Below are 26,141 nucleotides of genomic sequence, written 5' to 3' on the forward strand. Positions count from 1 at the left end.
GCCCGGGGCAGAGGGCGGGGCCTAGTGGGGTCCCGGATGCGGCAGACGCCTGGAGCGGGAGGTAGGTCGGGAGAGGGCGGGGCCTGGGAGCGGGCGACGAGCCCGGGGGCAGGGGGCGGGGCCTAGCGCGGTCGGAATGGGGCTGATGCTCTGAGCCCGAGGCTGGCCGGAACCTGGAGCAGGGGGCTGGGAATGGGGAACCTGGAGCCGGGAACGGAGGGAGGGGACTCGGGAACCCGGAACGGGGACTTGGGATCCGGGAACGGGGAGTGCGGGGGCGGAGAGCCCGGGGGCCCGGACTGGGAGGCGGGGAGCGGGGAGCTGCGCCGAGGCGGATCCCCGGCCGCGCGGGTGGGGTCGGCTCTCAGCCGCGTGCCCCACCCAGACCCCAGGCCCCGCAGTCCAGACCAGCTTCCGCCCGGCTCCGTCCTCTCCAGGCGCCTGCCTGTCGGGCGAGCTTCGAGAGCAGCCAGCAAAACCCTAGAAAATCCTGTCAGTGACAATCACAATGAGAATCACAGTTTTCTTAACAGGTTTTTTCCTCTGATTATGAGTAATACGTGAATATCAATAATTTCACTATCGAGGAATAACTACTATCAACGTTTATGGGTAGTTCCTTACAGTACCTTTACCACATAGTTTCGTTATATATTTTTCCTTGTATATATTGCCTTTTTTCCTTTTTTTTTTTTTTTTTTTTTTTTTTTTACAGAATTCTGAATCACAGTAATTCAACTTTAAGTAGGTAACCAGATGTCTGGGAAAATAATAGTGCATGAGATAGCACCTGGCAGCATTAGTTAATAAGAAATTAGGCACCTCGTGCCTAACAAAGGAGATTGTTAATTTATGGTATAAACGTACAACACATTCCTCTATTCGTTAAACAAACATGTTGATTACAATGCGAATGGAGCACTTTGGGAGGTGCCCCAGATGCAGTGAGGGAAAGCAGCAGTATATCAATTCAGGGGGTGATTAGTAATGCATGGGAAATATGAATGAGGCTGGTTCTGTTTCCTTTCCAGGAATTTATAATCTAGTAGATGAAGCAGGGAAGAATATTTCAGTAGGCGAAACAGTACCTTTTTTGTTTGGACCAGAAAGGTAGAACTATGCTGTAAACTCATTGCAAGCTTGAATTCTGGAGCAGACAGAATTCAACCATTTTTCTTTTCATACACCAGGCTGATTTTAATCTCATTATGTCTGTAAGATGTGCACCATAATGACTTCCATCCTTCCTGGGAAAGCAGCACCCCATTTTGTAAGATGCCTTGTCATCTGTAATAACTAGAGGGAGGGGTTACTTATGCCTCTTTATAGTGCCTGCTGCAGTGGACAGAACTGAGACACAGATAAGCTGAGAACTTGCACAAGGACAAACGGTGTGCCTGGGGCAGAGCTGAGAATAATTGCCAGACCTAGTTTCCAATCCAGTTAGATTTTTTTAACTTTGGAATATATTTTGCATAAAGAGCCTTAAGGCCTAGGAAAATAAAGTAGGTTATAGTGGCACCATACTTAGAATGCCGTCTTTCCTCAATTAAGGTTACTTTCTGGTTTTCAGAGTTGCTAGGAGTATGTAGATATTTGTTTATTTTTATGTACATATTTAAGTTGAAATAGATTGTCAACCTAGATATGATGGGTCCCTAAGATAGCCTGCATGATAATTGTGGATGGAACAGTTATAAAGGGTGTCCAATGAGTAATCCAAATTCCAGTGTTCTGGTTGGTTGGTCCCAAGTTTTGCCCAACTCATTATTACCAATTATGGATTTTCTTTGGGATTCTTGTTTTTACAAAGCTCTGGGGGAAAGGGAGGAAACCAGATTCATCACTCATGTGCTTTGATTTATTTGACAAAGCAACCATAAATAAGTGACAGAACATTCTCTTCTTGACCAAACTACTCTGTCTCCCCCCAAATTTTGACTAGGCTTAAATGTTTGGATTTGTGTATTTGTCTCTGCATCGTCCAGTTTTAGCAAGACTCCTGCTAAGTTGGTTGAGCTAGAATTCCCATCCCCCATATCAGATCGTCTTTGATATCTAATCAGTTTCTTCACCCTCCAGCCACCCCCAAGTGGTGTTGGCTCAACCCAGCCTGCCTTCAGCAAGAATCCTGCTGGGTCAGTTTGGCCAGAACCTGACGGTTAGCTGACCCTGCTGTTTTGTCATAGTAATTTTCCACCCTCCATCGCCCACCCAGGGTAAAGAAGTTGCCCATGCTGTTCTCAGAGCCGAGTCCGATCTCTCTCCCCAGAGTCCAATCTCTCTCCCCACTGCAAGCAAAAGTGGGGTCCTGATTCCCACTTGCCATAGCCTCCTCTGAGTACAGTCCACCTTACTATGCTTTAATACATCTCACTAAACGATGTTTTTGACTAATAATCTTTTTCTTTAACATAAGCAAACTTGTGTATTTGAAGAGGTGATTCGGAAACATGAAAGAAAAGAGGAAGACCCAAAATCCCAAAGTATCAAAATAAGATAACACAACCCCCATGCCCTCCCCCCCCCCCCGCCCAGCCCCGCACTTAGGATTGCATTGTGTGAGAATTGCTTAAATGGGCTCAGGTGAAGGGCTCAGGTGAAGGCATGTCCCAGTCAGAGGTGCGCAGAACTGCCCACACGCTGTGGAGACATCAGTGGGGCTGTTTTCACACTTGGAACAGGTCATGGTCAACGCCGTGTCATGGGAGGGGAGACTGCAGAAGAAAGCAGGACCCAGGCTATGCACCACGCTAAGACACTGTCCTTCATTACTGCAAGTGAGAGGCTTTGCTGTGATGCCAGGTGATGGGTGAGGGCTCAGAGGAAGACCCACATCCAATTTGCAGCTGGCTGTGTGTGGGTAGCCCACTGGGACGGTGCCCTCAGCCTGGGCTGCAAAGTGGGAGCACAGCCTTACTGTTCTCTCTCGTCCACGACCCCCCATCTGCCTCCCTCCATGTGGCCAGATCCACCTTTTAAGAAGGCAAATACACTTAAAATTGGACACCGAGCAGTGTCTCGGTCTGTTCCAGCCTGCATAACAACCCCCCAGTACCACAGTACCACAGACTGGGGGGTTTAAACAACAAACTGGAAGACTGCGAGTCTGAGATCAGGATGCTATCAGGGACCCTCTTCCTGGATCACAGATGACATCTTCTTTCTGTGAACCCACTCAGTGCAGAGGGAACCACCTCTCTGGTGTCTCTTCTCTGCGGGGCACTGACCCCATCATAGACGTTATCCCACCCTAAGCACCTCCCAAAGGCCCCACCTCCAGATAGCATCACGTTGGCGTGAATTTCGGGGACACAGGCATTCAGTCCGTAGCAAACGACTTCCCAGACTCCTGTCATTCAGATACCACTCCCACGTGGATTTTTACCACTTCTGCGTGGACTTTTGTATCCACAGAGGATCTGTGCTATTAATAATTTTCTTAAAATAACTTCATTTTTTGGAATTACTGACTTTACGTTCTCTTTATTAAGAAAACACCAATGAGTTTATGGTGCCAACTACATTTTCCTCATTTAAGCAAATCCACAATAAAATAACACATGTTCACGTGCTTCCCAAATCAGTTCCCACGGTTGGTGGTGCTACACCACACTTTGGAAATTGCTCCTTGGGAGCAAAATCCCAGATCTGTTCCTTGGCCTGTTGACATGCCTACAGCCAGGGCCTGCCTGCCTCTCTGGACTTGTCTGTCCTCCTCACAGGCTGTCCAGGGAGCCCTTGAAACCAAGGGTGCTTCTGCTGAAGGCTCCCACCCCATCCCCAGCACTTCTTTCCCCTGTTGTGACCAAATCATGCCTCCCTGAGTGCTTTAGAATGTGACCTGATTTGGAAATGGAATCATTGTAGATGTAACTAGTTAAGATGAAGTCATAGTGGGGCAGGCCAGCCCCAAACCCAGTGTGACTGGTGTCCTTATAAAAAGGGGCATCTGGACACAGATGCACACATGGGGAGAACACCATGAGGCAGAGATGGAGGGGTGCAGCAGAAGTCAAAGAACCCCAAGGATGGCCAGCAACACCAGAGGCAGGGGGACACCTGGGGCAGGTCCCCCCTCACGACCTCCTTGGGAGGTCCAGCCCTGCCCACACCCGGCCTCCAGAGCGAGAGGGCTTAGATTCAGGTTGCCCAAGCCCGGTTTGCTGGGCTTGATTGTGGCAGCCTCAGGACACAGGCTCTGCTGGGGAGGCTCCCCCACTGCCCACTGTCCCCTGCCCCCTGCCCACAATCCAATCCAAGTGCCTCTCCTTCCAGAAGCCTCCACCAGGCAACAGCTGGAGCCTCCTTCCCCTCTACTCCAGGGTTCCTAGGTGTCTGGCATTTTAGTTTCCTCCCACCCTTGGATGAAAACATTTAAAAACCCAGCAAGTAAATGTTACTCATTTTTAGTCATAAAAACTTGATTGTTAACAGGCCTTTTCTGAGATGGCCTCTCCACTTCCAACAGGCCTCTTGACGAGTAGAAACATGCTCCAAGCTTGCTTCTGGTGGCTCCAGGTGGGAAGGCAGAGAGAGGTGGCCTCTCTCTGCTCTGAAAGGGAGCCCCCAGGCAGGGCCAAGAGCTTGCTCTGCAAACCAGTGTCCTGTTGAATAAAGTACTGGACAGATGGCTTTCTCTCTCGCTCCCTCCACCTCTGTCTCTATGTCTGTCTGTCTCTCCATATTTCCATCATTGTCTCTCTGTCTCTGTCTCTTACTCTCCATCATCACTGTATCTTTCCTGTGAGGACAGAGCCCCACCCATGCTGAGCCTACAATACAAATTTGTTGAGTGACAGGAGGCTAAAGGCTGAAACTCAGATCAGTTGGCAGCTCCTTGTCAGGAAGGGGAGACCTGCTGTGGACCAAGGATGTCAGTTATTGAACATCAAGATTCTGGAATCTTACTGATTGTCCTGCATCTTACTCCTATCTTGTGAAAAAAGTGATTAGTGCTGTAATGGGAAAAATTCAATTTTTTTTTCCTTCTGATGTAGAAAAAAACCCAGTTCTTCCTCACTGTGTTTCTTCCCCATGTGTCTCCTTTGCCTTCACAGAGAACACTTCGCTTCTGATGCTTGTGGTCACCAAATGTGTGGAGGTTTTTCCCCCACACAATTCTCTCTAACACCAGCTCAAGTCTGACACCATCGACCCAGAGATGGGACCAGACCCTACAGGATAAGGGCTCAGCCCCACAAGACTGCCCCGACCTCCACTTCAGCTGCCACTGTCCCCTGTGCTTCTGACTGACTCACTACAGATGGGAGGCTCCCATGAGCCCCTCCTAAGGTTAGTTTGCTAAAGCAGCTCACATAACTCAAGGGAACACTTAGAAGTTTATTAAAGGACATGAAAAAAAAACCCCACAAATCAGCATTCAGGTGAAGGGATGACAGGAAAAGGTCAGGAAGGGGCTCAAATCCACAAACCATGAGATCATGACCTGAGCCAAAACCAAGAGTCGGATGCTTAACCAACTGAGCCACCCAGGCGCCCCAATGACTTCAACTGAACAAAAAGGACCAGAAATGAAGTAAAAGATAAGCTATAGGTCCACGGAAATAGACTGCAAGTCATTTAACAAAGGACTTACATTCAGCATATACAAAGAACTTCTACAAATCAAGAAGAAAGACATGAACAACAAAAATGGGCAAAGATATGAATAGGCAACTCACTGGAAGGAAACACGAATATCCAATAACCAAGACATTCAGTAACCAGTGATTTCTCCTGTCCTACTGAATGGATTAATCCTGTCCACAGGCAAAAATTTGCATGGATGCTCTACCTTAGGACAACAGCTGTCTTTCCCATATGTATCTTTCCAGCGACTGTGCATATTTCTATTTCCCTTCTTCCCTAATGTCAAAGAATTTATATATAGTTGACACTTGAGCAATGCAGGGATCTTGGGCACTGACCACCACCACACAGCTGAAAATCCACATATGACATTGACTGCCCCCCTCTGCAACTTTACTACTAATAGCCTACTGCTGATCAGAAGCTTAACCAGTAACATAAACAGTCAATTAACACAGACTTTGTGTCCTATGTACTATATACTTTATTCTTACGATAAAGTAAGCCAGAGAAAAGAAAACCTTCTTAAGAAAATCACAAGGAGGAGGAAATACATTTACAGTGCTGTGCTGCAAAAGACCTGTATGTAAGTGCACCAGTGCAGTTCAAGCCTGTGGTGTTCAAGGGTCAGCTGTAGTTTTTGCCTTGCACTCCAGCAGGGCATCAGTCCCCAGCAGTCCTGTGGAATAGCTCCTGGCAAACTCATCACAGCCTCTGGGTTTGCCAACCCACAGTCTCTGCTAATCTTGTGTTTCAGGGTGTGGAGTGGCTGGGCAGCTGGCTCCTCTTGGGAACATGATGTCCTGGCTTCTGTGACTCTGCAGCTTTCCTGTGCAACCTCCAAATGCTCAAGGGCCCCAGGCCTCGGTCCTAGACCCTTTACTCTCTTTACTTTCTTCCTGGGCAATCACATCGAATCCCATACCTTCAAGTACTGTTTACATACTGATGATTCCTAAATTCATGTCTCCGGCCTGGACCTTTCCTGCAGCCCAGACTCATAAACCCAGCAGCTTAGTCCTTATCTCCATTAGGATCTCTCCTAGACAACTCCACTGATGCCCCAAATGGAATTCCTGAGTCACCCCTACACCTGTTACTCCCACTCACCACCCCACCCCCACTCTCTGTCTCTGTGAAAGACCCAGACATGTCTACCCAGGGGCTCAAGTCCAGCACCCAGGGGCCAACGCTATGCTCACTGTAGATCTTGGTGGCTCTACCTCAAATATGTCTTCAGTGCACACGCTTCTTTCCATCCCTACCACCCCAAGCCATGCTTTCCTGCTTCAAACAGTGTGACTGCCTCTTGGCTTTTCTTGTTCAGGATATAAATCCAACAATAGCTCTGGCTTAAAACCTGCCAATATCTTTCCACTAATAGTAAAAGAATATCCACATGGCACAGACTTGAATGTCGTTAGTAAGATTGTGGAACTGAATTTAACACTTTATTTATATTTTTAAAATGTTTTAATGTTTATTTATTTTGAGAGAGAGAGAGAGAGAGTGAGTGCTTGCGCAAGTTGGGGAGGGGCAGAGAGAGAGGGAGAGAGAATCCCAAGCAGACTCCATGCCATCAGTGCACAGCCCAACGTGGGGCTCAATCTCATGAACCATGAAATGATAACCTGAGCTGAAATCAAGAGTCAGACACTTAACCAACTGAGCCACCCAATCCCCTCAATTTGACACTTTATTTAATTTTAACTTATTTAGATTTGGATTTAAAAGCAATTATTGGCAAAAATTTAAGAGTCTAAACAACTTAAAGTCAACTTGGATATGAGTACCTGCTCTTTCTACTGTAACCATTGTGAAATGTAAACGCAGATCAAATATTCCCAGGGAAAATGTAGCACTCCCATTGAGACATGCCGTACCTGTAAAATGGACCCCGGATTGGTAAGAGTAAAAGAATATAAAATTCTTCATGAATGATTTTTAATATGGAGTGCATATTCAATTTGTCACATTTTGGATACGTTGGGTTAAATAAATTCTATCGGTCAAATGATTTTCACCTGTTTATTTTTACTTTTTTTTTTTTAGCATGGCTCATGGAAAAATCTTCCTTATATACGTAATTCTCACATTTTGTTTCTATTGGTCAGCTTGGCATGTATTATCTATCCATAAATCAATGTAAGTAGTTAGTTTTTTTTGTTTGTTTGTTTGTTTCTCTCCTGGGGGAATACCAGCAGTTTCTTTGAGTGCTGGGCTTGACCCAAGGCCTATTTTGAAGAAAGGAATGAGTATCTTTGAAGAGTAGGATCACCGGCAGATGGTAAATGCTCCTGAGGACTCGGGAGGAATGAGAGCCTGAGCCCAGGCCAAACAACTGCTCTGCCCCACGGTGGGCACCTTCTCCCCTCCCCCAGGCGGCACGGGCAGCATCCCGGACTGTTCACACGGTGTTTCTCTTTCTCTTCCTCCCTCTCTTTTTGCTAAGTATGTGCGGTTGAAATTATATAAGCTAAATGCAAGTAAGTTAAATATGCATGGGATATGAGGCAACTTTCAGTTTAAAATAACTATAATGTAATCTTGCAACTGTTTATACTTCTAAACAGAAGTATAAATAGACATACCTATTTTCACCCTATAAATCGATGTGAGAAATGGTTTTTCACCTGTGAGTTTCTGGGGGGTGAGATGTTAGGGACATATATTTTTTAATATGTCTGTAGTACTTGACTTTTTATTTTTTATTTTTTTATTTTTATTTTTTTTTCAACGTTTTTTATTTATTTTTGGGACAGAGAGAGACAGCATGAACGGGGGAGGGGCAGAGAGAGAGGGAGACACAGAATCGGAAGCAGGCTCCAGGCTCCGAGCCATCAGCCCAGAGCCTGACGTGGGGCTCGAACTCACAGACCGCGAGATCGTGACCTGGCTGAAGTCGGATGCTTAACCGACTGCGCCACCCAGGCGCCCCTGTAGTACTTGACTTTTTAATGTTTATTTTTGGGAGCGAGAGAGACAGAGGATGAGTGGGGGAGGGGCAGAGAGAGGGGGAGACACAGAATCCAAAGCAGGCTCCAGGCTCTGAGCTGTCGTGGGGCTCGAACTCACAAGCCGTGAGATCATGACCTGAGCCGAAATCGGATGCTCAACCGACTGAGCCACCCAGGCTCCCCAAGTACCTGACTTTTTAAATGAGCATTTTCCGGTGGGGTGATTAATGGTTCTTATAACAAAGTCTGAACATTACAGAAATACATAAAGGAGATAGTGAGATGAAGGTCCCTCATAATTCCACCCCAGTGGTGGTCACACGTGTTGTATATGTTTACACACACACACAAATATAAGTATTGTTACACATTAATCTAGCCATAGTGTTTCCGGTAAAATAGACTCCTCTTACCCACAGTGTCTGCACCTAAAATTGGTAAATTTTAGGCAGCTTTCCATGCTGGCGGTAGGCATCCCTGCCGCCCTTTCTAAAAGCCACGTGGTTTGCCCGTGTGTGTCTGAGCATGATTTATCTTCCTATCCTTTATAGATGAATGCGTCTTTTTTTTTTTCTTTTTTCCAATTATGAGAGATGTTGCAGTGAATACATTTATATACAGTTCTTGGCATACTTGCCCAGTTTTCTGAGATGGAATCCTGGTCAATTTTCTGCACAGTTTAATGGCTTTACATACATTTCCAAGTTACCATTCAGAAAATGTGGGCAAATTTACACTCCCACCAACGATGTTTGAGCCTGCCTGTTTCCTCACACCTTGGCCAATACTAGGTATTAATCGTATTTTTAACTTTAGGAAATCTGATATGCAGAAGCGATTCATCCAGCAAGTATGTACGTCATTAACTTACAATTCTAAAAATATGAATGAGACTGCTACGGAGGGTCTATGTGTTTTAGATTCCTGTGTGTTACATATTCGTGCCGAGTTGCTAATTGGTTCGCTTGGGTTATTTGTAAATGTTCTGTTAATTTATTATTTAAAAAAAAATTTTAACATTTATTTATTTTTGAGAGAGGGAGGGGGAGAGAGAGAGAGAGAGAGCGTTAAGAAGGGGCAGAGAGAGAGGGAGACACAGAATCTGAAGCAGGTTCCAGGCACCAAGATGTCAGCACAGAGCCCAATGTGGGGCTTGAACCCACAAACCGTGAGATTATGACCTGAGCGCTCAATGAACACAGCCGCCCAGGCACCTCTGTTCTGCTAATTTATAAGAGCCTTTTATATTTAAGAATACTGACTCTGTCATGTTACAGGGTTGTCTTCGCTATTTTAATGTCTCCCTTTCCTTGGCCAGACTCGTCTGCTTCATGCAGTCAAGTCTGACCACGTATTTTTCTTCATAGTTGCTGTCCTTGGAGTTGTGCTAAGAAAAGAATGCTGAGATTATGACAATATCCCTGTGCTAGCGATCGACTTACTGTGCTTCTGCTGTGGCGTCCACTCTGTCACAGTGGGTGGGACGTCCTGACGGGTTTTCGGTTGCCATAGACGCAGCGCCCAGCTTCAGGAGTCGGGGCTGCTGGAGGGCACGTGACAAGGGACACCGCCCGTCCTGGTCTGGGAGGGCCCTGTTTGTTCCTTCACCCTTGCTCTGCGGGATCTGTGGCGGTAGGACGATGGGCACACGCAGAGGGACAGGCTGGACTTGCAGCTCCTCCCAGCCCCCCTGCGGACCATCTTTCCTGCCGCCCTGCACCTGGGGCCGACTGGTTGGGCACCTTCCCCACCGAGCCGGGACCCTGGTCTCAGGGACAGGCCCTTCTGAATCTGAGGGAACCCTCCCTTAGCTCCGGGGTCCCCTTCACTGCTCTCTCTCCACCTTCACCCTTGCTCCCCGACCACATGGACTGTTGTAGTTCAAGTTCCTCTGTTTAAATGACTGGCTGGACCCAGACCGGCACCGTTGCCTCCTGTGTTCTCCCAGGCTTTGTGGTGCTGATATCCTTGATATTTACATCTTGAACCCATCCTGGGTGGCGTGTGTTAAAGCTCTGACTTCGTGCTTTCCCAGGGGGCCCGTGCACTGTCCCCAAACCTCCCGTGTGGCTCTGCATTGACCTTCTGTCATGTGCACCACACATCACGACTCTCAGGATTTCTGGACACCCCACTCCATTCCGCTGAGGTTCTGTCTGTTCCTGAGCCACAAGTCTAGAGCCTGTAGCTTCATAACACACCACTCTCATGAGACCCCCTCTCATGTCTGTGTTCCGAGAGGACATCTCAACAACAACCACCCACTCCCTTTCTCCCCAACATAGATGATCTCGGTCCACAACAACGTTTAGAGATAGCAATACAACGACCGACGTCCTGGAAAACTAAAAATTCTAACTTCCCAGGAGCAGAAAGGAATAAATGAAGGCGCGCGATGGTTGGGGATTATCCCCAAGAGCCTGCTGTATAAAACCCGACGTGTTGTGCACCTTCCCAAGCCACGGCTCTTGCACCCAAAACACACATGACGGCTACTTATTTTAATTTGCAGAATTAACGTCCCAAATGCAGCTTCAAACCAGGAAATGATGCACCGAGACTGGTTTGGAACAACAGGAGCAGCCCCCTCCGCTCTGCAGAGAACGGGACGGGCGGGGCAAAGCGGCAGAAGCCCCATCGTGGGATCGCACGTGGGAGCCTCACTCTCACCCTCACCCTCCTCCAGAGGCCTGTATCGTCCTTCTCTCCTCCTTCACTGGTTACTCAGAAGACGTGGGGTCTTCCCCTCCCAGCCACGGCTAACCGGCTAACCGGCCCGCCCCGCGCTCTTGACCTCTGGCTGCCACCTGTGGGGGGTGGACCCTGGGCATGTATATCCTGCGGGTTCTGTTTCTCTGGGGAATCCCGATGGGTCCATAGGCTGTGAGGTTATGTTTCTTTCAAAGTTCATCCTGTTAGACAACAGTAAGGTTTGGACACTCATTTTTCAGGCTCAATTAGACTTTTATTTTTTGGTTGGAGTATAAGGGAAAAAACCACATCACCTCTAAGTTAATATTTAAATGTGTTCATTTTATTTGGCACTCCTTGAATAAAGAGATTCTTCTTTATAGAAAATAGTGATTCTATTTTATTTTTCCTCCTAGTGGCGGGGTGAGTGGATGTCCCCTCAGGCGGTCTTGGCTTCTCAGTTCCGGCTCCATTTCCCCTTGTGGTGTTTGGCTCCTTTGAACAAACGCCTGTGCTTCTGCAGTCTTTGCTTGAGAGTGTTGCCTGTTTGGAAAGAGGAGATTTTCTTGAGAAATCCTCTGTGTTCCTAGGAAGCTGGTTTCACACCCTCCTGTGGTTCGCTCACACGGGTGTGTACTGGGCCGAGCCCTGGGCTGAGAGACTGAGGAGCACCTGACCTACCACAAGAGACTTCCTCGGGGTCGTCCCGGGTGTGGCCCTCCCCCAGGTCCAGGGCGGTGGGAATGTGTGTGGGCACCTCAGTCTGCCCCCGGCACCCCCGTGGGGCAGGTGCTCTGAGCACCCCACTTAAGAGAACAAAGAAGCTGAGGCTTAGGATGTGCTGTCCCCTGCCCTGGGTTACCCCAAGTCGACACAGCTTTTTGGGAGTCGGTTGGGGATCTGAACCCAGGTCAGGCCGACTCCAAATCCTGCACTCTGAGCCGCTGCCAAGCCCGTGGCAGGGAGCCTGACCCTATGTGCACTGAGTGTGCACATAGATGAGCCACTCAGTGAGGGGGACTGTCCTCAGTTTCCCAAAGGAGCCATGAGAGGAGAGAGTCCGGGTGGGGGGAATGGGCTTGCAGGGATGCAGAGGACAGCAGGGGGCAAGCCGGAGGCCCGAGAGGTCAGGGCGAACTCGGAGGCACTGTTTGCAGGAGGGAGAGGGGGAAGGTGTGGGTTTGGGTGAGGGTGGCAGTGGGCCAGGTGGGGAGAGCCCTGGCAGGATCTTGGGGAGCCCAGGCCGGGACGCAGAGAGGGGAGGAGCCATGGGGAGGTGGTCACAGAAGGAGGACCGAGTGGGGGCCAGGCTGCACCCTTTAATGCCTCACTGCCACGGCCTTCTGCCTCCAAACCAAGTGGGGGCCCCTCTGAACACTACTGGGCTGGGCTGGGGTTGCCCCCTCCCCTCGGGGGCACCCCCTGTGGATGCAGTCCTGTGATGTCAGGCTCTGGGAGGTCAAGGACCTCGGTCCCTCCCGTGCACGCACTGCTGGGCCCCCAGCCCTGGCACCAGAGGAGTGCCCGTCGTCCATCCTCCAGACAGGCAGGCCCAGGGCCAACGTGCAGGAGCCACAGCAGGTGGAAAGGCCCTGCCTCAGACACTGGAGCCATAGGGACGTTCCTGTTCTCACGACAGAACTCTCAGGGCCTGGGGACTGGGGATTTGGCAAAGTCTCCCTGACATCTGACTAAAGCAGCAGAAAGTGGCTGGATGTCAGTACCGGTCGGTAAGTTTGTGGCAGGTGGGGCAACCGCTCACCCCCCTTTCAACCCCCGACTGCACTGGGCTGTCCCACTGGGAGGAAGTGCAGACCGCGGGGCCTGCGATTTCAGGGCCCCAGGGCTGGCTCTGGCCCCGCAGAGTGGATCCTGGCTGCTTGGTGACCAGTCACACAATGCGAGGTCTCTAGTGACCTGTCTGTGGCTCCACCCTGCTGGGCATTTAAACAAAGGACAAAATAGCAGGCTGGCCGCAAGAGGATGACGGGTGTGGGGGTGGGGGGGGTGGTTTGAAGGAGCGGCTGACCGGAAGACGCTGGACCCAGAAGTGTCCCAGCAGGCTGGAGCGGAGGGCGATCTAACCTTCCCCTGGAATGTGGGTGCCTCGAGGGCAGGGGTCCGTGTCTACGGTGCTCAGTCCCCAGAACTGGGAAGGGTGTGGGCCCGTGGTAGGTGCCCAGTGAGCACTGATGGAGGTGAATGAAGGTGGCCAGGTGTAAGTGTTTGGTCCTGCACTTGGCTCTACGAGGACCCAACTAATGGGGCTGCACCGAGGCCCGTTTACAAACCCCCGGAAGTCTTCGCTAACACTAGCTTGAAACGTGGGCGTGATGTGCCCCCAAACCCGGCGGTCTCAGGGTGCGTGGACCGGTATGTGGTAGAAAGAACGCAGGAGGTGCTGATTCGAACCGTCTACGGGACTACAGAGTCTACCTGGGAGAGGCTGGGAGGCCAGGAGGAGGACTGGCCTGGAGAAGAGGCTCAGGAGTGTTCTGGAAAGTTCCAGGAAGAAGCATGGGGCCAGGGCAGAAGCCACCAGAGGAAATTCGTGGACCAACTTCAGCGATTAGGAAGTTGTCTGAAAGGGCAGGGGTGGGAGGAGTGGGGAGGGCGGAGGGCTGGGGTGCTCAAAGGTGTGGGACTCCCCGGGTGGGAGGCTTGGGGACCTTGTGGGCCTGGTCCTGTGGTATGTGGTGGTGGGCCCACAGGTCCCAGGGACAGGTGAGAAGGGAGGGGACACCCACACGTGGCCCAGGACTCGTGGAATTTGGACTCAATGGGCCAGGAGTCCCGCACTGACAACACAGGAAACCCGCGGGGGTCCCTGCCAGTCTGCCCAGGGACTGAGTCACCTGCCCCTCCAGAGAGCTGTCCCCTGGAGCAGACGGTTTACTTCTCTCCACGGCGGGGGCAGGAGCAGCCGTCCTCCACACTTATCTGTCACCAAGATGGCCCCAAGTTCCGTTTACCTAAAGCTCTTCGAAGGTTGTCAATGATTTTTTCCAGAACTTCTAGGTTTTTAATCTGATAAAGTGTCTCTTTCTCCTCTTCTGTGGGAAAAATTAAGCACAATGATCAAGATTTAACACACAACTGTGGTCTAATTCCAAAGTCCTGTTTTTCCTTTCAACCAGGCTGTCTGGAGCTCAGCTGGGGCTCTGGGCCTGTCCCCTGCACTGCCTCCTCAGGGCCCGTGGCCCCGTGGTTCGTGGCTCTGCATGGACCTTTCATTCCCTCCCGTCAGCTCAGAAAGGGGCCGGGATGGTCAACACACACACTCCGTCTGTTCATCAACCAGCTCACAATGGGGCTGCATGTGCCGCTTTCCTTTACCATCCCCCATGTTGTGCAGTGTCTCTTAGCACGTGACAGGTGTCATCACGAAGTCAAACGTAAGACTGTGCTACAGAAGATCAGCCATTGGGAAGAGGAGAAATTCTACCAGCAGTCCCACCATGGCGCTTAGTGGGAGAGAAGGGCTCCAGCCCAGGAAGGAGAGCCCATCAGTTTCCAAGAGGTGCCCTGCCGTGGCGGCCAGAATTTCACATTAGAGATTCATTCCTTGGAGCCTACTTAAAAAAAAATTTTTTTTTCCAACGTTTATTTATTTTTGGGACAGAGAGAGACAGAGCATGAACGGGGGAGGGGCAGAGAGAGAGGGAGACACAGAATTGGAAACAGGCTCCAGGCTCTGAGCCATCAGCCCAGAGCCTGATGCGGGGCTCGAACTCACGGACCGCGAGATTGTGACCTGGCTGAAGTCGGACGCTTAACTGACTGCGCCACCCAGGCGCCCCCTTGGAGTTTAAACCCTCTTTGCCGTGCTGTCCCCAGGTGTAGCGTAGGAGACGACGTTGTGGTGTCTATACTTTTTTGTCTCTGGGGCAGTCGGTGGTGGAGCTCAGGGTAGCCCTGAGCAATGGGTCCTCAACACATGGGGTTGCTTGACCGCCCCGCTGAGAGCCCGCCCATGTGCCCGCCGGGGGCGGGGGCTGGAGCTCCGGGAAATGCCCGCCTGTGGCCACAGGCCCAGGATGCACACCTGCTCCCAGAGGGGCCTGTGTGTTGCGTGGGCTCAGAGAGAAGGGATGCCTGGGGGTGCCCAGCTACGCTGAGCCGCAGGGGCCCTGAAAGTTTCCTGGGAGCAGGTATCGGACCTTCTTTGATCTGCACGGTCATTTCTAGTGGCTCAGCCTAAGACCCTAGTCCTCAGGGAGGTGTTCTGATAGGACACTGTCACGCATGCTCCTGGAGGGGCCATCCCAGTGTGGCAGGGCCCCACTGAGGCTCATGGAGACCACCTGCCATGTGTCCCACTGTGGGAGTTACAAGGCATGTCCCCACCTTCCCGCATGGGACCCTCCACCTGCTCCCCGCTGAGACAGCAGGGTGAAGGAGACCACAACCGCAGGCCAGCTGGGGCAGGTGGGGCAGAACCCGGGCTGTCCCAGGTCCCCCTCCTTTTCCAGCTCCTTGCATCCCAGTGATGCCCCTGGGCAGAGGGGTTGGGGGCACAGCGACCTTGTGTAGCCCATCTATGCAGGTGCTGTTGCTGTGATTTGAAAGGAGACTTTCAGAGTCCCCACTCTCTCTGGCTTCCCAGCATGAGTGGTGGGGCTCCCCTCTCGCCCACCGTCACCCCCACTCCCAGCCTTCCCTGCTGGGGGCCCTGGTGCCCCTATGCTTCCCTCTCCTTCATTCCCTCTGTCCCATTGGTTGCCAACATCTTAAGAAAATTTCCTACAGGGAGGAAGAGAAATCAGATGGATTCTGATGTTTGTAACATGTGGGTATTCTAAGTGGGGACCCAGAGCAGGAGCCCTGCCTGGGCCCGAGGGTGCTGTGGCTCCCGGGCGGGCAGGTGGCCTTCGTCCTGCTCCTGGGCCATGGGGTGGACTCTGGGCGTGCAGCCAAAGGGCCCCCGAGGCTGGTTCGTTTCCTGGGAGGCGTGGTGGCTGCAAATTTTCAAACCACCTGCCAAGTGTGGCTGGTGGACCTGAGAGTCAGCCCCACCCGACCTGGGCCCCGGCCCAGCCCTCTGCCCAAAGGGCCGGAGCTCCACCATTAGAGATCCATTCCTTTGAAAGATTCCCCTTGCCAAACTTTGCCTGCTCAAACACTAATAAGCGGCAACAGAACAGCCCCCTGACATGTTGGGGGCCAATGGCAGCCATCCTAGGCCATCGTGGGACACACCACTGACCTGAAAATCAGACTCAGAATGATCCCGTGTGTTCCTTATTCCCCGGGGAGGAGACAACTGAAGTACCTAAGTGTCCCAGTGAGGTCATTGGTTGAAAGGGGAAAAGGGAAGAGGAGGGCCCCAAGGAAAGGAGGGCACACGCACGGAAAAGGACGTTAAGGCAGTTGATGTTATCCCAGAGCCGATGACAGATTTCAGGAGGTGGGCACGGCCCAGGACAGGCAGCCTGAGCCCGAACAGGCCGCCGCCTCCACCTGGTCCACCTCCACTGTCGTGCGCTGGGACAGGGGCTGTCTAACCCTCCGGGTCAGCTTTCCCAGATCAAGCAGATGACTCAGGCCTGAGGACAGAGGAGCTCGAGGTGAGGCGGTAAGGGTCACGTGGGAGGTCACCAGGGAGGAAGGGTCCCTTTATCCTGCCTCAGGCTGCATTTCTGTTATCATTTTCTCGTGGCTGGAAGGTCTGCATTTCACGGAATTTAAAGAAACAAAACGCTATGTGGGAATTCTGGCGGCCTCTTGCTAGCGTGAGCCCCCCACCCAACCCAAACCTCTGCACGAAGTCACACGGTAGCCACCTGAGGCTCCTGGAAAGAGATCACATGCAGGAGGCTGTGGAGGTGTGGATTTCACGCGTCTGTGTTTGTTGCCTTCCTGGCTTCGACCCGGGTGTCAGCCCAGTGCGCTGCGACGCAGTGGCAAGGGCCCCGGAGCTCTGATAGAAACTCCATGTTTCTGGCCTCAGGGAGAGGAACCCCTGGGAGCAGAGCGTGCATGAGGGGGCTCTGGAGGGGAGAACGCCGGAAAGACGGCTTTCCTGATTCGGGGTGTGAAACCCCACCCGTCTCAGCCTCCCCCTTGAGCTGGTGGATACACGGGACCCTCAAACCAGCAGAGAAGAGACAGACTCAAACCACCACTCCCAAATGGCAAGATCAAGTACACTGTGGAAGCCTAACCAGGTGGGATGGCTTGCTAAAATAAGAACATTAATGTTCTCCAGAGGGTTCAATCGAAAACAGCATAATACTTACAATGCCCAGGAATAAACACACCATAATTCAATGTATAGAGAATCAGAAAAATATCACCAAATTTCAAGGGAAAATGTAATTGACAATACCAGCTTCTAGATGACTCAGATGTAGAATTATAGGCAAAGACTTTAAAGCAGCTATTATAAACATGCTCCATGAGGTATAGAAAAGCACTAGAAGTGAGTGAAAAGATATTCTCTGAGAATAGCAAGGAAATAACTATGGTACAGAATCGAAGGAGAATTACAGAGCTAAGATATACAACACCTGAAATGAAAATTTTACTGATGGGCTCAACAGTAGACAGAGATACTGTGGAGGAGCGAGAGAGAGAAGTTATACAAATGGAAATGGAAAGGAAAATATGTAAAAAATGAACAGAGTCTCAAAGACCCACGGGACAACATCACAAGGTATAATGCATGTGTGTAATTTGAGTCCTGGAAGAATAAGAGAAAAATTTTGGAGCAGAAAAAATATTTAAAGAAAAATATCCAAATAGTCATATAGATATTTAAATTTTTTAATTTATCAGAAACTTTTCCAAAAGATGCAAAGTAATGGTTTTACTGGTGAATTCTATCAAACATACAAGGAAGAAATGATACCAACCTTACTCAAACTTTTACAGGAAATAAGAGGCATTACTGCCTGACTCATTAAATGGGGTTAGCTTAACTTTAACCAGAATTTGACAGTAATGTTACAAAAAAAATAAATGAAAAAATTACAAACCAATATTTCTTATGAACATAGATGCAAAACCCTTAGCGATAATTGGACATAGGTGAAAAATACTGAGCAAAAATTTGCAAGTTAAGTAGCACAAAACTGAAAAGGATAATACGTCATGACCAAGTGGGTCTTATCCCAGGAATGCAAGGTTGGTTTAGCATCTAAAAATCAATGTAATTCACGATTGTAACATAATAAAGAAAAAGAAGTGTCCAATCATTTAAATATACGCAGAAAAAGCGTTGGACAAAAGCCATAATAAAACCCCTCAGCAAAACAAGAAGTGAGACACTTTCTCAGGCAGATGACGTGCATTTACAAGAAACCTATAGCCAACCTCATTCTTAATGAGAAAGGACTGAACTGCTTCCTACCGAGGCCTGGAAGGTGAAGGTGCTCCCTTTCTCCACTTCTATTTAAGACCTTACTCCTGGGGCGCCTGGGTGGCTCAGTCGGTTGAGCGTCCGACTTCGGCTCAGGTCACGATCTCACGGTTCATGAGTTCGAGCCCCGCGTCGGGCTCTGGGCTGATGGCTCAGAGCCTGGAGCCTGCTTCTGACTCTGTGTCTCCCTCTCTCTCTGCCCCTCCCCCATTCATGCTCTGTCTCTCTCTGTCTCAAAAATAAAATAAACATTAAAAAAAAAAAAATTAAGACCTTACTCCTATAGTATCGGTGTGAGTCAGGGGTCCAAGACAGTTTCTAGTTCATTTCCGTGTGGCCCCCAGCAGAAGCCGGTCATCACATACACACCTCCACCTGCCCCCAGAGCAAGCGCTTGCTCTGGTCTCCTGTCCCGCTCCCTGTCCCAGGTGAGCCCTGTGGAAAAGAGCTGAAGAACAGAATTAAGATCCTGAGTCTGGGGCCCAGCTACGCAAAACTGACCTACAGCCCACACTTGGCCTTTAAGAATTAGCAAAACATTGGCTGATTTCTTCTTACCCACTTGCATGGTGGCCACCTGTCTTTTCCATGCTCCGTCAAAGCTGACACGGACCTGTGTCCCGTCCCTCCATGGAGATGCTCATCCCTTGTGGGAATTCAGCCCACCTGGTCGCCTTTTGACTTCGGCTCTCTGCTGGGCTCAAGAGAAGTCGTGGTTTTGTTGGTTATTTGCCTTTTTGTCATTGTTAGGGTGCGAACAATGTTCTCGGCAGCTTTCTTCCTAAATAGAAAAGTCCTAATGTGTGCTTATTCTATACTTTGAGGTTGTTTTGTTACGTGCTATTTTTAGTGCGTGTGTCTCCTCACGTTCAGCAGGTGAACCGGAGGCTCACCTCTGGGAGGGCAGTGGGCTAAGAACATCACGTGCAGCCCGGTGGAGGGTATGTTCCTTTGCTTCTACCAAGCGTCTCAGCAGTGTCAATGCCAGACCCTAAAACTATGTTTCTCAGCCTGATGTGTGGAAAGGACTGATTCAAACCATAACCCCCCATGAGCCTGTGTTTATAAATTTTCAGGCAATATCAATAGGCAGTTGACTAACTGGAGGAAGATATATATTAGTGACATACATCGCAGACAAAAGACTAATATCCTTAACATATAAAGAATTCTTAAAAACTAAGATATAGGGGCACCTGGGTGGCTCAGTTGGTTAAGGGTCCAACTTCGACTCAGGTCATGATCTCACAGTTTGTGAGTTCGAGCCCCGTGTCCGGCTTTGTGCTACAGTGTGGAACCTGCTTGGGATTCTCTCTCTCCCTCTCTCTCTGCCCCTCCTCTGCTCTTTCTCTCTCAAAAATAAATAAACATTTAAAAAATTAAGGTATAGAAAAGTGAGAAAAAGGTATGAACAGATCACAAAAATACATTAAAACGATCCATAAACAGGGGCACCTGGGCTCAGTTGGTTAAGCATTGGACTTTGGCTCAGGTCATGATCTCGTGGTCTGGGGTTTAAGCCGCATATCAGACCCTGTGCTAACAACTCAAAGCCTGGAGCCTGCTTTGGATTCTGTGTCTCCCTCTTTCTCTGTTCCTCCCCTACTCACGCTGTCTCTCTCTCAAAAATAAATAAATATTTTTTAAAATGACCCATAAACATTTGAGAAGCTGTTCCAACTCATTTATCTGATCGTCAAAGTTGTAAAAGTAGGAAGACTTACTGTCACCAAGGCTGCAGGGGAACAGGCCCTCACACACACCGCCGGTGGGAGCACAAACGGGCACAGCCTCCTGGGGGTTATTGGTGGTTCATATGTGACCACATACACATTCCTGATTTCACTCAGCAGACCATGTGTAGACGTCTACCCTGAAGATGCACATCCAACAACATGAAAAGACATGTGCGAAGCGTACCCACTGCAGCACTGTTGGCGAAGTGTTGGAAACAACCTGAAAGCCCACGGGCAGGAGAGCGGTTGGATAAGCTGTACTCTGTCCACACGATGCAGATCTAGACAAGTGTAAAAACCAGGAATGAGGAAGCTTCTGTAAACAGAGGTGGAATAATTTATAGCACAGATTGTTAGGTTAAGAGAGGGAAGTGCCAGATATCCATACTGTGCTACCTTTCACGCACAGAAAAAGAGTTATAAGAAAATACACACGATCAGACCTCAGTGAAGTGGCTTAAAACATTTAAGAAGACATACGATATAAAACAGTAAACTGAGTAATCTTGTACCAAAAAAGGGTCATATACATGTACCTGCTCATTTGTGCCCAAGGAAGCACGGGAAGGATAAGGCAGGAAATGATGAGGCTGGTCTCTGTGGGACGTGAGGCAGCGGGTGGACAGAAGCGGGGTGGCACCAATGTTAGGGGCACAGCGGAAGTGGAATTCTTAGATGCAAGACTTTTTGTGTTAGAATCATGGCTATATACTTCCAAAGAAGGAAGTGACATCAACCACAATGAAAAGGGACCCAAAGCAGAATAGTACAAGTCAGTAACTAGGAGGGCAGGAAGAAAAGAGCCTGACGAGGAAGTTTGGAAGGAAGTACCTGACGACATATTCTAAGGCTTAACATGAAAGGCAGTATACAAATCTTGCCTGCTAGTTAGTAAATCTGTTTTTCGCAGGGTGGGGCTACACCAGCAATTCTTGGGCTACTTCTGTGTTTTCTGGGACTGAGCAAATGCACGGACTCTGGTGGGACAGGAGGCCCAGGATTCTCACAGACAAAAGGAAGGAGGTAGGATGAGCCTCACGGGCAGGTCTGGGACCAGCGGAATGAGTCTGAATTCAGGATGCCCAACATCTGAGCAGATAGGTGTGGAAACACAGATATGTGCCCACACACATCTGTCTTGGCTCTGTCCACTGGGGGGCCTGGAAACAACACCCCACCAGAGCAGCAAACATCCAACCCTGACTTTGGCTTCTAACTACCCCTCTCCAGCATGGGGGAGCAGGGCTCTGTGCAGACTTGGCTGCTCCCGGGGCTGGGGCAGGGAAAGTGTGCAAGAGCAATGCCAATGTGTCGAGCTCCAAATAAGAAAACCAAAGAAACAAAATGCACAATAGTAGTGGTTTGTAACCCATTGAATAAAGTAAAGACCAGTATGTTACACAGATCTAAACATAATGGAATCAACAAGTAGATAAAGTCCTTTTAAGAAAGTACAGCTCTTCCTTTCGAATGTAGAAGGAATAGTAGAACTAGAAAATCACCTTTTGGCAAATACTATAGTGATAATTCTTGCAGTTAAGAGGTGATGGATGCTGGGGCGCCTGGGGGGTTCAGTCGGTTCAATGGCTGCCTCTTGATTTTGGCTCATGTCATGATCTCATGTTTCATGGGATTGAGCCCCATGTTGGGCTCTGCTCGGAGGATGGAACCTGCTTGGGATTCTCTCTCTCTCTCCCTCCCCCGTCCACACGCATGTATGCATTAGTGTGTGCTCTCTCTCTCTCAAAATAAATAATTTTTAAAAAGGAACAATGGATGCTAAATTAGTGGTGGAAATATGGTGAAAAGCAGGGTATTTTTACAGTCTGAAAGTATCTCCCCCCAAAATACTAATTGTTTACACATGGAAAAAAAATCAAGTTGATTATGGAGACACCAGGTATACAGTACTTTGAATAAGTGATCAAAGTGAACACCCCCCACTCCGGGTAATGAGATAGTCTACATCATGCACATCCTCATGGGACGCACGAAGGAAGACATAGCATCACTTCTTTAACATTCTTGCCCCAAAGGCAACCTGAATCTAGTCGTGGGGAGAATTCAGACAAACCCAAATTGAAAGAGATTGTATTAAGTAGCTGGCCAGTACTCCCCAAAGTCATGAAAGACAGAGACCGGGTAACCCCCCAGGCGGGAACGACAGATGTGACGTCACCGGTAGCTGCCATGAGGAATCTGAATGGATCCTGGAGCCAAAAAATGGCATTGGGAAGATAATTGACAAAATTTGGACCAGGTCTGTAGGTTACCGGGCAGGACTGCATCAGCGTGGACTTCCCGGTTTTAGTAATTGTACTCGAGTTACATAAGATGTTACCACTGGGGAAAGCTGGGTGGAAGGAACACGGGAAACTCTTTCTACCACTTTCCTAGGTTGTAAATCTAAACTGGTTTCACAATGGAGCCGTTTTAGACGTTGCATCCTGCACATTTCTCATCCCGTCGCTTTCCTGTTACCAGACACATGAGCCTCGCTCCCACACACGCCACGGCAGCACCTGCCTTCCTGTACAAGTCGCCAGAGACAGTCTGCCCGTCTGCACCAGTTTGCAAACAGAGATCTTTATTGAGGTGGACCATCATTAAGTTTGCTGAGAACGTGGCGCTCCGTGTGCTCAGCGGTTTGGGTCTTGTCCCCTGGGTGGGTAGTGAGGGCGCCTTAGGTCCGGGGTGGTGGGGGTAGGTGAGGGGAGACAGCTATGGTGTCCCCCCACCCCAAAGAGGATGGTGCTCCTCCAGGGATGGCTGGCTCAGAGACTCTTCTGCACCCAGTGGAAATGTCCCTCCCAGGCTGACCAGCAGGTCCGGGACCACGCCTTCTTGCCCCCTCAGTCAGTCCTGCCTGGGGCTGGCTCCCAATCTACCTCCAGCCTGCCACCTGATACGGGCAGTCCCTGAGCCGAGCCGTGCCTCAGTTTCTCCATCGGAACAGCACTCTCGAGCTAAGGGGGGCACAGACAACTTCTGCCGCACGAAGCTGTTGCTGACACAGGGAGGAGGCCTTTATGTTAAACGGTGGCATTTGCCTGGAACCCGGGGAAGGCTGGGGGGAGTCCCAGCAGCAGAGGGGCGGTGTGGGGAGGGTGGGGTTCTCTGCCGAGCCCTCAGGCGAGTTTCAGGGTGCAGCCCGGGATGGGCACAGGGGTGGCCTGCAGCGTCGTCTGCAGCTGTCCATGCATGCACCATGAGTCTGGGAATTGCATGGTCTCTCTGAGGGTGGGCCTGGGCCCCAGGACCCTGGAGGGCTGGTGGCTTCTCTGATGCACTGACCCCAGACTCAGTCCCTTCCCCCTGGCTCTCATTCTCACTGGCTCAGGTTTTCCTGTCCATTCTTATTTCCTCCTGCTTCTCCAGTGAGTCTGATGGGTGTGATGCAGGGAGAGTGTGTCCCTGAAGCCGCTCCGGGTCACGGTGGTCCTTCAGTGGAGACACACCCATCCTTCAGTATAGACCCTTCCTTAACTTCTCCTATCTGCAGCCCCCCTGCAACAAAGGCTTCTGGCTGTATTCATGCCCATTAGGCACTTTGAGTCATTCAGTGGGCGGGACAACCCCAGAGGGGCTAGAAATGTTCCTTGCCATGAAAATCCTACTCTTGTTCTATCCTTCCAAACACCAGAGGCTGGCTCCCTGGGGAAGAGTCTCTGTGGAATGGACTGAAATGTAGGTTCCAGGGCCCGGCCTGCAGACATGCTCAGCTCCACTCCACTGTGCCTGGTACGCAGGACCTGGTCCCTCCTCTAGGGCCCGCCACAACCCTTCACGGGCCAGGCATCCCGCGAGCTACATGGGCACCTTTCTTTTGCGTCATCTTTAGGGTGAGGAAAAGATCTGTCACCCCGTGGGGGGCTAGCTCCTCAGCCTCAGTGCCTGAACACTGGAGTTCATTTCAGCAACCGTGGCCGTTGGAGGGACACTTTCCCTCACTCCGGGGGAACCTCCCTGGTGGGGGGGGCGACACTGGCTCTCCCTGCCCAGCCCCTGACCCCCAGGGAGGGGCAGGTACCCAGCTGACGTGTGGGAGGGGCGGGCAGTGTGGCGGCCCTTCCTCCCGGCTAGTGGCCACCTGCCTGCCGGGACCTTCCTGCCAGGCTCTGCTTCGCCAGGGTCAGGACCACGGGCAGGGGTGGTGGGCAGGCGGTTCCTCAATGGAGACGGGAAATCAGCCCCACTGGGGTGAAGCAGCCTTAAGCTCTCCCCAGCCACGCTTTCATCCTCCGTGACGGGGACGTCCCCGTGTACATCTGCCTGGCTCCTCTGTCCTCCCCACCACCTTCTCTTAAGGCAGGGGCATTACCGGGTTGCATTTACCATCAAAGAAAGGCCTTTTTTCTTTCCCAGAAGAGAATTTCTTTTTATGATGCTTCTTATTAATATCCATCTTATAATCCGTTTGAGTATAGGTTTCTTTGATGAAGACCATGAAAAAATAAGGAAAAGATTTTTTGGTTACATACACGTGAACATTTGGGTCTACACTGTATCTTACGGAACGCTAACGGTTGTCAAGGTCTACTGAGAACGTGCCCTGGAAAGTGGAGATGTACCGGAGTCAGGCGTCATCTGACCGCCTTGAACCCAGCAGTTTGGGCCCCAGCAGATGCTGGGTGGTGTTGGTCCCAGGAACCAGAATTCACATCTGGGCGCACAATTGCAAGAAAGTGCTGAACTTCCTGGCTGCTGAATGCAGTTCACGCACTGCTTGTGGGTTTCTGCTCCCGGCCTCCCCTTAGCAACTGTCAGCCAAATACTGGGTCTTGGTTCTCAGCGAGCTGTTTCACTGATCGACACGCACCCCGGACACCACGGAACCGCCCTTTGGAAAAGTGCCTTCTCTCCCACGTTCACTACTAGCGGTGTGGCCTGGGGCAGGTTCTTCAGACCTTTGTTCTGTCCCGCGTGCAATGGGGTCAATGTCACTGCCAGCGCTCTCAACGCTTAGGTACATGTCAGTGAGCGGGTGGTCACAAGTCCCCGTTTCCATGTGTCTCCCCCATTCCCGCAGTGGCTAAGCCGCCTTTGCATCCTGAGCACAAGACCCTGCTTGCATGTGCATCCCGAGACCACCCCAAAATAAGAGGAACTCGTCTCCGCCAGCCTCGGCTTGGCCGCCTCAATCTCGGGAAGGTTACAGAGAAGGTTCCGGACACCTGTTTCTTGCACACCGCCATTTGCTTTTGCCCCAGAAGTAAGCTGGCCTTAAAGAATGTAAACTGGTAGGATTGTGTCTTCACAACCACAGACCTCTAGGAGTACACGCAATCACAGGTGTAAAAAATGTATACTTGCTTTTTTTCTTCATAATCGTTGTTGATTTTGGTAGTGGTCTTTGTGTCATAAGCAATGATGAATTACTTGGATCCAATATCTCTTGGACTAGAATTTCATCTTGGGAAAAAGCACATAAGGACATGTTAGAACCAACGGAGCAGGAATGGTACCCTCTTGTTTTACCTGGACTGAAGGCAGTCTGTGAAGCAGGACTAGAAACCGGAACTCAAGGGGCACCGTGGAGACGGACGGGGGTGGGCTCTCTAAAGAGCCCTGTCTGGGGTGGGAGACCACTGACCCCCTCAACAGCTCCTGAAAACCTGAGGGCATCCAGATGCCCTGGACAATAAACTTTGTTCCCCAAAGACACGAGGCTAGAAAGCCTGGCCCAGGTGCTCTCTGCACCTCTGCTCTCTGCCCCTCTGTCCTTCTGTCCCCTCTGAGACTTTCCCCAAGCCGTCCCCTTGGAGGCACACGGTCTTTCCCGATTTCTGCAGAACGCAGCATTGT

The 26,141-nt window shown here is 50.4% G+C and overlaps 1 protein-coding gene and 1 long non-coding RNA gene across 10 annotated transcripts in view; one reads left to right on the plus strand and one right to left on the minus strand.

Moving 5' to 3' along the window:
* On the plus strand, window positions 1-11,589 carry LOC125160094 (uncharacterized). Its single transcript, XR_007150133.1, has 3 exons — window positions 1-61; window positions 5,061-5,295; window positions 11,062-11,589. It is a non-coding gene; the product is annotated as an uncharacterized LOC125160094 (long non-coding RNA).
* LOC125157562 (sperm acrosome-associated protein 7-like) overlaps window positions 11,562-26,141 on the minus strand; it is a 20,182-nt gene continuing 5,602 nt past the window's right edge. For 2 of the 9 annotated variants that reach the window (XM_047845323.1, XM_047844760.1), the window contains exons 4-7: window positions 25,650-25,748; window positions 24,672-24,767; window positions 14,213-14,293; window positions 11,562-11,783 (exon numbers count right to left, since the gene is read on the minus strand). In XM_047845323.1, the coding sequence (XP_047701279.1) occupies window positions 11,698-11,783; window positions 14,213-14,293; window positions 24,672-24,767; window positions 25,650-25,748 (362 nt within the window). In that variant the 3' untranslated portion in view covers window positions 11,562-11,697. Of the gene's footprint in view, window positions 11,784-14,212; window positions 14,294-18,878; window positions 19,295-20,324; window positions 24,768-25,645; window positions 25,749-26,141 lie in introns of all 9 variants that reach the window. The other 7 variants (XR_007149794.1, XR_007149579.1, XR_007149968.1 and 4 more) reach the window with 7 other exon arrangements.

This window comes from Prionailurus viverrinus, chromosome A1, assembly GCF_022837055.1.
Source record: "Prionailurus viverrinus isolate Anna chromosome A1, UM_Priviv_1.0, whole genome shotgun sequence".
NCBI lineage: Eukaryota > Metazoa > Chordata > Mammalia > Carnivora > Felidae > Prionailurus > Prionailurus viverrinus.